Here is a 14,607-nt window from a genome sequence, read left to right as displayed (position 1 = left end):
CTGATTTGCTGTTCTATACCTAGTAAGCTAAACCAATAGATTTCCACTGAGGTTTGTAAAATAAATGAAAACAATAGAAACCATTAACTTTATTTTTAACTACATGACATCATGTATTAATAATAACAAAGCTGCAGTACAATGTGCCTTTTAGATCTTCCTGGGGATTTCCGCTTTAATAGTATTTCACATTGAAATAATTATTTTATGGAGAAATCTTTTATTGTTGTTATTGTTATTAAAGAACAGCATCTAAAAGTTTTATCAAGGCGCAGTGAACAATGGAAACATTGACCATTTTATATATATATAACACTTTACAAAAGTACTTACAAAACCATTTACCAAACTCAATACCCTGTTCCCAAACACCACTGCAACGTTGGAATGACTGTTATTCCAGAGACACTGGACTATAACTAGTTTATTCTGCAGATCCAATAATAATGGGATCATCAATAAATTTGGGGTCATGGGGGGGGGGTAGATAAGCAATGACCATCCTTGGTAACCCTCTGGCAGAGGACAGCATTCCTCTGGAGGTAACTTCTTTGCAAACATAAGGTAGCCCAAGAAAGAGAACTCCGAGTCAGGAACCCGTTCATCCAACATTCATACATTACTCCACATGGATACTGGAAATTTATCGATACCGTTTTGGAGTATTTCTCAATAATTAATGTAGTAACTGTATTGTTGTAACACATACATTAACACGGTTTACCAACAGGTTACATCTAATTACATATTTCATTCATGCTCATTAACTCTCTTACTTAATTTAAACGTGAGCAAGTCTAATACCCACTTTGAATTTACATGCTTCTGCCGCACTTGATAATATTAATGTCTTAAGTCTCTACACATTGTACTAATACAGGTTCCTAGTTTAGATGAAAAAATAAACACTATATACGTGACTGATGAAGTTGAAACTAACATATGCATTGCTCTACATGGCAAAAGGGCATAGGGGGGTAACCTATTGTATGATTTATACAAGGGCTGTGATAAGTGTAGGTATCACTTAAGTGTTTGAGTGGCACTTACAATATGGCCTTATTAATACATCACTAAACATATATAAATTACTCTTACATTCCTCTTTGTCCCTCTAAAAAATTTGCATCAAAATGTAGAGCTGAACTCACATTACGTAATTCCACAATTCTTCCTACATAACATACACTCAAACAAAATAATAAACCTAAACCTTATGCAAATTCAAAGTAAACAATCATCACATACCAATACCTCCATTTCTTCAATGTCCAAGATCCAGTTGACTCCGCATCACAATCCTTATAGCAGCTCTGGTTGGTCCTTCAACTAAGATTACCTAAACTTCTAGAAACATAACTCTCATAAATCCGTACATACAAGTCATATTCATATCAATTTTAGTCACTTTCAACAAACACACACACTAGAAAAAAACTAGTACACACAATTAAAAAAAAAAAGTCACATACAATATTTTGATTATTTTATTCTTTCTATGGATGCATAAAACCGTACTAATGATCTTTGTCTCATCCAATTGTATTTGTTACACTTTGAATATGATGTACATAGGATGATTGTTAGTAGACCTAACATTAAAGTATTACTTATTCCTGAGCAGGGACGATATATCCACTGCAAGCGAGGCAGACCTTGAAGAAAGCATAAAATACAGATATAAAATGGATTCTTTAAAGAAAGGAAAATGTGTCATTATAAATATGGAAACATTTGATCCTAGTAAGTAATCAGTAATGTATTTTTTATACATTCAAAGTGTGCTATAATGTTAATACAATTAGCTTAATAGGGACATTAGAAAAGTGATGAATGTAGTCTGCAAACTATATTAAACATACCCTGGTGTCTCAGGACCTGCTGTATTCTAGAAGAGACAACTTTCTATTTATCAGTCACATAATGGAGGGAAGACAAAGCCCCCATAAACCCACATTGCCAATTTGACTTCCCCCTTGCAGCCTTCCGGTTAATCTGCCCCTGCAAATGCCCTCTTCTAAGCTACTTTTATTACTTTATGTATTTCTATAGATATTTTCCCTGGAGCCCAGGACTAGACCTGGAATAGTGGAAATCTAGTGACTACTTCCCCTCTATGGGATAAACCCAGAAGTGATTTTCCAGGCTCTAAAAAAATTTCAGGTTCACAGATCATTAAATCCTAGTGGCTCTAGATGGATAAAGAATCAGATTAGCAAAAGTTTCTGCTACATCTGTGGCAGATGCCAGTGCAGACCGTTCAGTTGATCCTGGACATCCTAAGTTCACTTCTATTATATAAGGGGATTGTCAGTGATTGCACTGAAGTTAAAATGAATGAAAATTGTTTCTATTTTTAAAAATAACATAAAAAAAGACACCCCTCTCTATTAGGATGTACATTGGCACATGATTTGGTAACACATTATAGGCATCACTTTACAAAACAGGAATATTTTAGGGCTGAAATATGACTGAAAAAGAATATCTGTATTAAGTTGTTTTACCTTTTGCAATCATAAAGTCACTTTTCAATAAAGCATTAAAGTAAAAGCAGGCTCCCTGATTGGCAGCACCATGAATGAACTCAAGTTACACGAAAGGGTTGGTTATTCTTAACCCCTCTCCCCCCATTCTGATAGAACTACTTATACTGTAGTTGTAACAAATTCTGAGATTTTAGGTTTACATTCTCTGTCTCCTATAGCAAATTCAATAACAATGTCTCTGACTGTGTCCCAAGAGCATTTCAGCAGTATTTCACAATTACTAATATGGTAAAAATTGTTCTGTAGCATTGCAGATACTAAGTATAATGTGGGACACATTGGTAACATGGGACCACACTAAAATGCTTAATGTAAGTCTTTTTTATTGGTCCCTTACTGTTTAAAATAACATTTTTTAATATATGTAACCACTGTTTGTTCTGCTGAATTCATTTGATGGAGTAATTTAAAATGGAAACAATAAAGACTCTGTTCTGTGATGTATCAAATGTATGTTACTATTAATGTTCTTTTCATTATGTTTGCTAAAATTTGTCCCATCTTTTTTTTAGATGGAGTAAGTAAAGGGTAAAACCTCTGGCGAGTGTTATTGCTGAGTCCCTAATATTAATACTTGGTTGACCACATGGGGCACAGATGGCAAAAATAGACTAACAGAGGTTTAACATTTCTATTGCTGTTTGTGTCCCAATCGGTGAGATTCTTCCACTCCCACACAGCAAAGTGTGAAGTTAGGTTTTCCCAATGGTGGCATATAAAACAGCAATAAAACAGGAACTTTTTCCTACTGTGCCAAATACTAAAAAACATTGTTTTATCTGAATTTCTACTTGAAGTCACTTTGCTGATTGATTTCCTTAACAGAAACCTTTAGAGGATAATATCATCTATTTTAATATTTAAAACTAAAAGTTCACAACTTTTCTCTAGCTAGGTGGTTATTTTTTATGTTTATTTCTTTATTAAGGCCAAAAACTTGACAATCGAAAAGGTACCGATAAAGATGCAAATTCACTGAAAGAAGTCTTTGAAAGTCTTGGATTCACAGTACAGATTAAGAAAAATGCAACACATCAGGAAATAGTCGAAGTACTAAACGAAGGTTAGTGTCACTGCTCATCACCAGTCCTCTAATGTGTACAAATGTTTCTGAGACCAGGAGCCCCCTAAAACTTAATATATTTCTGAAAACACACAAAAAAAACATGTGATGCCTATGAAGATATATATATATATATATATATATATATATATATATATATATATCTTGAAGGGTGCTACATACATTTTATTCTTGTGTTCTCAGAAATATATTAAGGTTAGTGGGTGCTCCTGATGACACACACAAGGCAGCATTCTAAAATTACCGAAACATTTCTTGGCACATTACAGCACATTGGGTTCTCATTAATATCTAACTTTTTGGATAAAGTAGGGAGGCGTTCAAATTTATGATAGGATTTTATTTTGTGCCCGTAGCCTCATTAAAGATTTTTCATCTAGTTTTCTGTCTTTATGACATCTGTACAATTAATGGGAAATATGTTCATCATCAAAAATATTTTTTGTCCATAATCTTGTCCAAATAACTTGTTGCAAAGTTTACCATTCATTACAAACAACAACACAGAAACAAGTAAAAACAAAAAGACTGTCAGATAATCTCACATGCAGCTTGTCTGGCAGATCCTCAAACTTCAGTCACGGAAGGGACCGTGACACCTGGGACCGTGACACCTGGGTGTGACACATGATTAGTTTTTGACATGTAAGTTTCATCCAACTGGATAACCAATTATGAGCCCATAAACACAGGAAGGTGATCTATCAAGCTGGCACATCTCATCAACTGTGTGGCACCAATGAGACAGCAATGGCCTTGGACATGAATGATCAGAGGTATGTTCCTGTTGGTCATGGCTGCCAGCACCACTATGTTAAGAGGGAACAATAGAGATGTCCAACCATCTTGATGCCCCACTACTACCGGCAAACAGGATGTCTATTTGTGGTTACATACATGACATTATAGCACAATGTTGCTCTTGATCAGCATTACAATTTTTTTTTTTTTTACCCAAAAGGCTTGTTTTAAATAAATCAGTCTGTTTTTTCTTGATATTGTTTGTTGGTCTCTTCTCTATCCTTTTATTAATATAGTTTTATTTATGTATTTAGTAGTGTTTATTTATGTATTTTATCCTTTATTTAGCTGCCCAGCCTGATGCCAGTCAGTGGAGTTGCTTTGTTTTTGTGGTATTAAGCCATGGAGAAGAGGGGAGATTTCACTGTTTTGATGACATTGTCGAAGTAGAAAATCTGTTTAGCAAATTCAGAGAATGTAAAGGACTTGTTGGAAAGCCAAAACTTTTCTTTTTTCAGGTATTCCTTCTATTTTTATATGCATGTGTTATGACCTTTCTTTGTGTATTTCTCATTTTGGAGGTGATAACAAGCCAAACAAAGCAAACATAGCAGTGTGTTATTCATTGGTTGGCAAGGTTATGCTGTCTTTTTGCCCTATAAAATGTGAGAAAGATTTTTAATCTGATGGGGTGGAATAAAACAACTTTAGCTTGACTTCGAATTATATATAACTACTTGACAATGGATCCATAGATTTGGGTAATCACACTGTACTCCACAACTCCACAAACAAGGTCAGAATCAGAAACAATGATTTCTTGTCAACGCTGATCAACATTTTTCTTTTTTGGCTAGAGTAAGGCTACGTTCTCGTCTGATAATCGGCTCGGGAAAGATATCGACAATCTTTCATCAGTGAACATGGGTGATTCAGCAAGCCTGCAATGAATGTGGTCCAGGATTTAAAACATTTGCTAACAAATAGCTAATAACTTTTAAGAAATTTTTTTCCAGGTTTGCTGGATCACCCAAGTTGACTGATAAAAGTGTATCCTCTCCAGCCTTGGAGAGCTTTAATAAATTAGGCCCAATGTATCAATATAAACTATAAAACTATTCTCACTATAAAAAAATACAAACCTCTTGTGCCTGTATGATCATTTTTTATTTATTTTATATTGCAAAACTCCATAAAGTGTTATTTATGGTTAGAGTCTGTAAAAATATTGAAACACCCAAAGATCAAAACACCTATTGTTTTACCACAATTGTTTTGCAATTTTCCATAATGATACAAATGACTTCATCTAAGTTTTCCATTATAAAAGTAAAATACATATTTTTTAAAGAAAAAAATGGGGACTTTACAAAGATAAACAATGTATAACCAACGCATTTTGTTTTATTTTATATTCTCTGACAAAAATCTGGAGTGTGTCCCAGTGTCCCAAAGCATCCTGAAGGAAAACATTAGCATTCACCTTGTTGGATTACTAGCAACTGCTATTGTTATACTAATATATAATGGCGCAGTGGGGTCATGCTCATCCTTCCCCCTCCTTCTCTGAATAGAAGCACAAAACAAATGGAAGGAAATGTCTTGTGTTGTCAGCACACTTAGCAAATATTTTTATGTATAATTTTTCTAAGAAAAAATATTTTTTACTGCATTCTTTGTCCCTGTTCTACCTCCTATCCTGTAAATTGTTGTTTCCATAAAAATGAATCACCCATAGGAGTTAACCAAGAAGTCAGGTTTAATTTAGAGGACCAGTAGTGTAGTGCAAATAAAATATATCATACAAGGTATAATTCAACTGTTGTGTTGTGTTTTTTATAAAAGGCGTGCAGAGGAGAGAAACGTGATTGCGGCGTGACTACTTACTCCACTGCTGTCAAGAAAAACGAATATAAGATTCCAGTGGAAGCCGACTTTCTCTGCCATTACTCTACACCCCTAGGTAAACTTTTATCAATGCAGCTCTCCATACTGTGTCTACAATGCAGCTGTCCTGAAATATTACACATGTGCAGCCAACTTGCTTGCTAGAAAACAAACTATTCTATACTATACTCTAGGAAAAAACTCACTAAAATATAGCTAGAAGCATTTTACCACCCTTTGGCACAAACTGACTCCTTGTTTAGCTTGATGGTTAAAGAAAATGGCATACAGTGTAAATGTCTGATTTTTAGTCTGATAGGTGATATTTTATATGCCTGTTTTGAGACCATAATAATTTAAAATATTATATAAAATAGAATACATAAATTCACTAAACCTACAAACACATTTCCCTCGTCAGTTTTTTTTTGCATACATGTATTTGACTGTGCACTTGCATGGGTTGGTATAATGTGGGGTGGTATAATGGGGTGGTATAATGGGGTGGTATAATGACCATTTTAGGTAGCAGAAACTAAAGCTTTAGTTTTGAGTAGACTGACCCTTGAGATTCCAGAGGTGAAGTACAGGCAGCCCAATAGGGTTCATGCAGTTGGCTGTTATAGACACAATACTGTGTCAGCTGATATAGACTGAAAAGTTAAAGTTAGAGTTTTTTTTTAAACTTCATTATAGAATTCATTAAAATTATAATTATTCATTCTGTTTACCTTTAAGACAAAGCTGGTGTAATGATCTAAATAGGTTTCCTCTCTCTACAGGATATGTGGCATATAGAAACCCAGAAAAGGGCTCCTGTTTTATTCAGACGCTGTGTGAGATGCTGAAAAAGTACTCCAAAAAATATGAACTGTTGCAGATTTTAACACGTGTAAACCATTCTGTTGCATTCCATTATGTAGCAAGCATAGAACACCAATGGAAGGAAATGCCTTGTTTTGTCAGCACACTAACCAAAGATCTTTATCTATAATTTTTCTAAGAAAATTATTTTTTCCCTGCATTCTGTTTAATTTCACCCCTTGTACCTGTTCTACCCCGTCCAGTGAATTGTCTTTTTTCATATATTCTTCATTAAAATAAATTAAACAGTTAACCAATTTTCTTTAAATGACGGATGGCTGTACTAATCTTGTGGTAGTATTTCTGTCTACTGTGTCTGTGTGTCCAAAGCAGGGGTACCCACACTTTTTTGGCTGGCAAGCTATTTTTTAAATGACCAAGTCAAAATGATCTACCAACAATAAAAACTTGGACTTAATAACTCCTGTGCACAATAGAATTTATTTTTAAAGGCAGGGCTCCACAATCCACTTGTGTTGCCTTTGCGATCCACCTGTTGGATACACTCGTAATATTTATTCTTAACAAAAGAAGATTAATTACTTTATTTTGCTTCATGATAATCAACATTCATCAATGTTCCCAACAATGTAAAAATGTTCTAAATCATAGTTAAAAACAATAAAAAAAAATATAAACAACCTATAGTAATACATTTAAACTAGAAATACCTGTACCTTGCAGCAGATGCAGATTTCATATCCATTAGACTAAACTGAGAATTTAAAAGAAAGGGGAACACAAATTTGCTAAGGTATAAATAACACTACAATTATTTATCTTTGAATGTTTAATTTTATCAAAATTAGAAACAGTAAATTATGCAATATTATATGTGCACAGAAAACACATTTTTGGGTGTCTAGCCCTCCTAAATGTACCCTTAAACGTTTTCACATATTTTTATGGTTAACACAGAGAAGAAAAGTAAAGAGATACTTATAGCTATTTACAAGTCTGTAGCATTCCAATTGCATGAGAGCATCATAGACCCCCCGACTAGGTATATCATATTAACATGCAATATCAATAATGTATAATAATGTACAATTTACACTAGTGAATATTTTTTATTCCCTAATACTGGACATTTAAGGTTTTTGGGATCAGTAATAACAGTTTAACAGGTGCAGAAGGGACATCTTTTGATATGTGGGGACTTCAATGCAGTTTCTGATGCACAGCTTGATGTCTCAGTAATAAAGCAATATAAAATGATTACTTTGCAACATTTTTTGGAGCAATTTAATCTATATGATGTATGGCGATGCTTTCATGCATTGGAAAAAAAAATTATTATTCAGCCTCACATAATTCATATTCCCGTATAGATATGTTTTTAACAGGTATGAGCTTATTAGGGAAAATCTATCGGATAGAAATAGACAAAATTACCTGGACAGATCATGCTCTAGTGATTCTAAGTGTGCAAGACCAATATCATACAATATCCCCTAGGATCTGGCAGGTAATCCGAGATTTTTTTACGTTTGGAACATTCTGCTCAAATACGTAAAAATGTAAATGTTTTTTTCATTTAATGATACTCCAGATGTAAATCACTTTTTAATGTGGAACACCCATAAAGCGTACACAAGAGGTATTTTGATTCAATTGGCGTCCAGAGATAAAAAGATCTTTAAAACTATTCATACTTTGGAAAGCGATCATAAATTTAATCCTACTGGTAAATTGACAGAACAACTGTTCAATTGTAGACAAGAACTATGATTACTTTTACTACACAACCATACACAAATTATTCAAAATTTACAGTTAAAACAATATATACAGGGTAATAAACCATCCAAACTTATGGCTGCTAAATTTAAGAATAGAGTGCAACGTTCAAAAACTGTATTTGTGTTTAAAGCTGGAACTAATAATAAACTTATGAACAAGCACAAGAATTTTGGAAATACTACACGGTTTTTTATAATCTTAAGGAAGATTCGCTTGTGTACCAACCAAAAAATAGATGGGACTGAGAAACTTTTAGAGAAGTTGGAACTACCTAAAGTGTCTAAAGTGACCATAAAACAGCTTAATTCACCTTTTCGATTAGAGGAGATACAGAAAGTTATCAGGTTGCTTCCGCCAAGTAAAACACCAGGAGCGGATGGTTTACAAGGCAAATATTATAAAGCGTTTTGGGAAGTATTGGCTCCTTACTTTTCTGTTTTTCAAGAAGCTTCTAAAACTAGTGCATTTCCTTCTGAAATGTTTCAGGCCACTATTGTTACCATCCCTAAGCCTGGGAAGGACCCAGTTTCACCTCCAAACTTTCGCCCAATCTCACTATTGAATACGGACATTAAGATATATGCGAAACTATTAGCTAATTGACTTCATAAACTTTTACCAGCTTTGATAAAAACCCAAACAAGTGGCGGTACTTGTTGCATGTTAAATATTATGACATACGCTGAAATATATAGGATCCCGTCTGTAGTTCTTGCTTTAGATGCGGAAAAGGCATTCGACAGGCTACACTGGAGGTATCTGTTTAAAGTACTATTTTTAAAGTATCTAAATGAATGGATTTTCCAGGCCATTACAGCCTTAAGCTCCGTACACACTTCCAATTTTTATCGTTCAAAATGAACGACGAACGAACGACGAACGATCAATTGGGCAAAAATCGTTAGTAAAAAAAGTAACCAACGACGCCGATGAACGAGGAAAGTCGTTGGAAATGAACGACCGGACCGGCGGATCGGATTGGACGACGATCGTTGACCATCGTTCGTGTGTACGATTGTTCATTGATCATCCATGGTCTGAGCATGCGTGATGAACGAACGTTCCTGCGGTGCACGTAACTTCCTGTATCATTCAAACGATCGCATCTATTGTGTGTACAATATCTACGAACGATCGTGTCGTTATCTGTATGTACAGGATCGGTGCTATACGATCGTTCGCAGATATCGTGCAGGATCGTTCGTCGTTCGTTTACCAACGATAATAATTGGAAGTGTGTACGTAGCTTTATACTCTGATCCTACAGCTAAAAGTTCTGACCTCAGGTATTCTTTCGGAACCTTTTTCAGTAACAAATGGTACTAGGCACGGATGTCCCCTCTCTCCTATTATTTTTGTTTTGGCAATGGAACCTCTGGCTGAGATTATAAGAGGCCATGAGGAGATAAGGGGCATCACTATAGATTCCATGCAACATAAAATAGGGTTATACGCGGACAATGTAATCCTGACCCTGAAAGATCCAGACTCTTCTCTTCTTGCAGTACATAAGGTATTAAAATATTTCGGTAATCTTTCATACTATAAACTTAATGATATAAAGTCTCAAGCGCTACCTTTGGAATTGACCTGTGCCAAAATGAGTAATCTAAGAGTAAAATCTACTTTCCAATGGGCATCTAAGGAGATACCTTATCTGGGGGTATAAATTAACATACCCCAGTAACTTGATTTTTCAACAAAACTATTTACTGCTTCTATCTAAGTTAAAGGAAGATTTACCTAATATGGCTAAACAGGAAGTGACTTGGGTAGGCTTAGTGGCGGCTTTTAAGATGATGGTGCCTATAGAAAAGCCAGGGTTAGACATGCAGTTATGATGAAAAATAAGAAAACTGGAGGCCTAGGACTACCAGACTTACATGATTATTATAAAGCATCAGTATTGACTGCGTTACAATATTTTTTACTGAATTTATTGACAGATTATGGATTATTACGGAGCATTCTTTTTGTAAGAAGAAATATTTGGCGACTTTATTCCTGGCAAAGTCAATAGATTCTTCAATAGGGCTACCTGCTATTCAACAATACAAGCTGCCTTTTCTGTTTGGCCAGGAGTGGTTTCCAAGACCAAAACAAATACAGTAACCATGGAATTTCCAATACCAACTGATGTATATTCATATATGATTCAAGACATCAATATTGGGCACTGGAAACAATCTCCATACTTTTCAAGATATACACACTTGTCATTCTACTCTACTATTCCAGCAAAAACTTCATTAATTTGGTATGTCTCGTACAGATGCTTACTCTCTATGTCAGATACTCTATTTCCATAGGACTTATCCATATATATCACTATATATATACAACCACAATTAGTGAGTTTTTTTAAGAGAACATCTCAACTAAACAAAGGTATTCCAATAGCTTACCAAGCATTTCAGGGGAAACAACATTTTTGTTAGATGACAGCTATTTTAAAATGGGAGATTGAATTGAATATAACCCCCCTAGATGAGGGAGGGTTATATAACACTGGCAAAGGGTTATTCAATCTGCCTATAAATACACACACTGTATTTCTCACTGGGAATCCTGCCTCAAAATATTGCTTAGGTGGTATAGAACATCATATGTAATAGGGAAATATGATTTGTCAGTATCACAACAATGTTGGCGGTTATGTGGCCAAGTGGGCTCATTGATCCAAATGTTTTGGTATTGTAAAGGTAAAAAATACATCTGGAATGAGATATTTAAGTTGTTGTTGGAGGTGACAGGAATAATTGTACGACCTACCCCTTTGTTTGGCTTTGCTTAATTTGGGGATTGAGCAATATCCAATGGAATATAGTTTATTGGTGGCACACTGTTTATGTGCAACTAGACAGACCATAGCAGGTTATAGGTACAATAACTAAGTTTTAGATATACTGGTTCCCATGGATTAAACTTCCTAAATGTACATTAGGAATGTGATCAAACAGATTGAAATACATAGCACTGACCCTAATTATTGGATATTGTTTTGATTGGGGTCACCCCTTAAGATCATTATAAGGAACTTGATTTTTTTTCTCTTTGTCCTTTTGTATATAATGTATGTTTGTATTGCATAAATTACTAAAAACAATTCAATACAAATTACCTTTAAAAAGAAAAAAAAGAACCAGTAAAGTGTTATTTCAGTAGCAATAAGATTCTTTTTTTTAATAAGTTATTTCAGTAGTTCCAAGATTCAGGATCAACAAATAACGGTAACTAATTTAACCAGCGGGGTTCCATATAATATATAAAAGAGGTATCGAGACTCTACATTTCAGGAGTAAAAAAACCAGGGCAAGATAAATAATCTAGGAGTTTATGATAGGAAAGTGAAACATGATACAACCTATGTCTGTAAATAGTATATCTGAGTTGTGTAATAATTCTGGAATAAGTGCAATTATACTGTAGCATTACTAAGTATTGAGAAATATTTAGATAACGCATTTTAGAAAAGAGAAGAGAGGTAAAAGGTGAGCGTGGCAATGACAAATGAAGCTTCAGAAAGAGAGAGAGAGAGAGTGAAGGATAAACAGACAGCACTTAACCAAGAAGTAATCTAGAGGAAGAGTAGTAATCTAAGACCCTAGGAGTTTATCATGTAATGAGGTACGGTAGTGAAACATGATACAACCTATGTCTGTAAATAGTAAATCTGAGTTGGGTAATGATCCTGATAAAAGCAATTACACTGTAGCATTAATGAGTAATAAATCTCAAATAAGAGAGGTAAAAGGTGACAGCGGCAATGGCAAATGAAGCCTGAGAGAGAGAATGGAGAATAGACAAAGAAAGAATATAGAAAACTGGTGACACTATGTCAATCTGACCAACAGGGCCCTCGCATGGAGATGTTATGGAGTGAGGGCCCCCAATTTTGTCAAACCATTAAATGGTAATATGCAGCTCCATAAGGAAATTATATTAAGTAACTAAAGGTAATGTACATTTACAGATACAGAGCAGCGTTTATGTGAAATGGAAACTGAAAATGTGAAATTCCAGACCGTTCAAGCAAGGCAGGGCAGTTCAGCAGGTGAAGGTTGTTTGATGACATTATTTTCAGTATCACAAATCAATAAAGATAAGGAAGCAATATAACTTTAAATGAGTCTAGGTTTTTAAATGATGTATGCCCTTATTGAAGTAATCTGGAGTTTTATGGCAAATAATCATAATTAAAAGTTTGTTAATAATATTGTAATAGTGGTTTGTAATCACATACGAATATATGACCAGTGCAGTTTTGCAGGAGAGATTAGCTGAACTGAATCTATTCTAGCCTTGAGAAGAGAAGTTCAGGGGGGATATGATCACCCTGTATAAATATATAAATGGATCGTATAGAGAACGCTGTTCCCAATTATTCACTTTGAGATCATTACAAAGAACAAGAGGGCACACTTTGCAATTTTGAGGTTTTTTTATGGGTACAATGAGTGTGCTGCTTTAGGGAACTGTGTCTTGATTCTCTAAATGCAAAACAATTGGATTCATTAGTAATATACGTTAACCATGATTGAACAAAAATAAAATTCCAAACAGCCATGCTCCAAATATTGGACGATCATCCAGGTAAGTTGGGAGGAGTGACCTCACCCAGGGATGTTAGAATAGCTGACAAATATAAAGCAAATCTAAAACCTATGTTTCCTTGGGTATAGATGAAGACTGTGTACGGACATAATTCAGTATCCTGAAATAACACATAACAGGAATTATTATAGCTTCAAACAAGTGTAGGCCTTACGTGAATTATATTAGTTGAAAACCTGAAAGTGTGTAGATATAGATGCACTTAATAAAAGAGCTTGCATCTGCTGTGAGCCATTGAACTTTTATAAAATGTATGGTGCTTTTATACATAAGATTCATGCCAATCATATAATATGCAATATGTTCATTTACATTATGAATGATTCACCAATAATGTTGAATTAAAAGTCAATTTTGGAGCATGTTAATGAAAAATCAGTCCTGCAAGAAAATTTTTTCAATTGGTAACCATTGCAATAAAATCAAAAACACTTTTTGTGTCACAATCTATTTTTTTCAGATAAGTGGGCTGCAAGGTCAGCTTTAGGATTCTGTGGCCCTTGTGGGCCTATGTCTAATATTGTGATAATTAAATCTTCAATAACTAATAAGAAAAGTAAAAAAGGGGTCCTTTCACTTCTTTTTTATTATTATGTTTTTTAGAATTTTGTTGTAGATGGATTGAAGGACAGACCAGTCTACTGAAGATGTTTGAGTCCTTGATTTTTAAAGTTGATGCATCATCCCTTTTGTGTCTTTAAAATTCACTGATATTATGATACTGCAGTGTTATCTGTTGAGAGCAATACATTAATTCAGATTTAATATGTTAAACCTCCTCTTTCAGGTCTTTGACCCCATTAGATAGGTGTTGTAGGTCAGTCCACCGATGTTTTCTTCACTTTCATAACCAGTCAAGTCTTTGTGAATAGAAATGCACCTGACATACTGCCACCACAAGGCATATTCATCATGCTCTGGGTATAAAGCATAAGATATATCAGATAAAGAATAAATTACTAGCGTCACAAATAGTGCTGAGTGGGCTGTTTTGTAGAGTGGTTTTGTCTGTTTGGTAGCTGTGGATGGAAATCTGAAGAAAAGCTGTAGTGGTCAGTAGAACTTAGGAGAGGAAGAAATTTTAACAGGGGATCAGACATTCCCTGGTGGGAATCTTCCAAGTCC

At 34.6% G+C, this 14,607-nt stretch overlaps 1 protein-coding gene across 2 annotated transcripts; it reads left to right on the top strand.

Annotated features, from left to right (window-relative positions):
• The first annotated feature begins 538 nt into the window (after positions 1-538).
• Positions 539-7,378, top strand: LOC140327010 (caspase-3-like). 2 transcript variants are annotated; one of them, XM_072406131.1, is made up of 5 exons: positions 539-1,743; positions 3,478-3,612; positions 4,723-4,892; positions 6,220-6,337; positions 7,027-7,159. In XM_072406131.1, the coding sequence occupies exons 1-5, from the start codon at positions 1,686-1,688 to the stop codon at positions 7,107-7,109; spliced, it is 564 nt and encodes a 187-aa protein (XP_072262232.1). In that variant the 5' UTR covers positions 539-1,685; the 3' UTR covers positions 7,110-7,159. The 2 variants fall into 2 exon arrangements, with proteins under 2 accessions (XP_072262232.1, XP_072262230.1); XM_072406129.1 differs by having other exon boundaries at positions 545-1,743; positions 7,044-7,378.
• The last annotated feature ends 7,229 nt before the right edge of the window (positions 7,379-14,607 follow it).

The sequence above is a fragment of the Pyxicephalus adspersus genome, chromosome 3, assembly GCF_032062135.1.
Source record: "Pyxicephalus adspersus chromosome 3, UCB_Pads_2.0, whole genome shotgun sequence".
NCBI classification, from domain to species: domain Eukaryota; kingdom Metazoa; phylum Chordata; class Amphibia; order Anura; family Pyxicephalidae; genus Pyxicephalus; species Pyxicephalus adspersus.
Note: the sequence above shows the minus strand (reverse complement) of the source record. Positions and strands in the feature narration are given on the sequence as shown.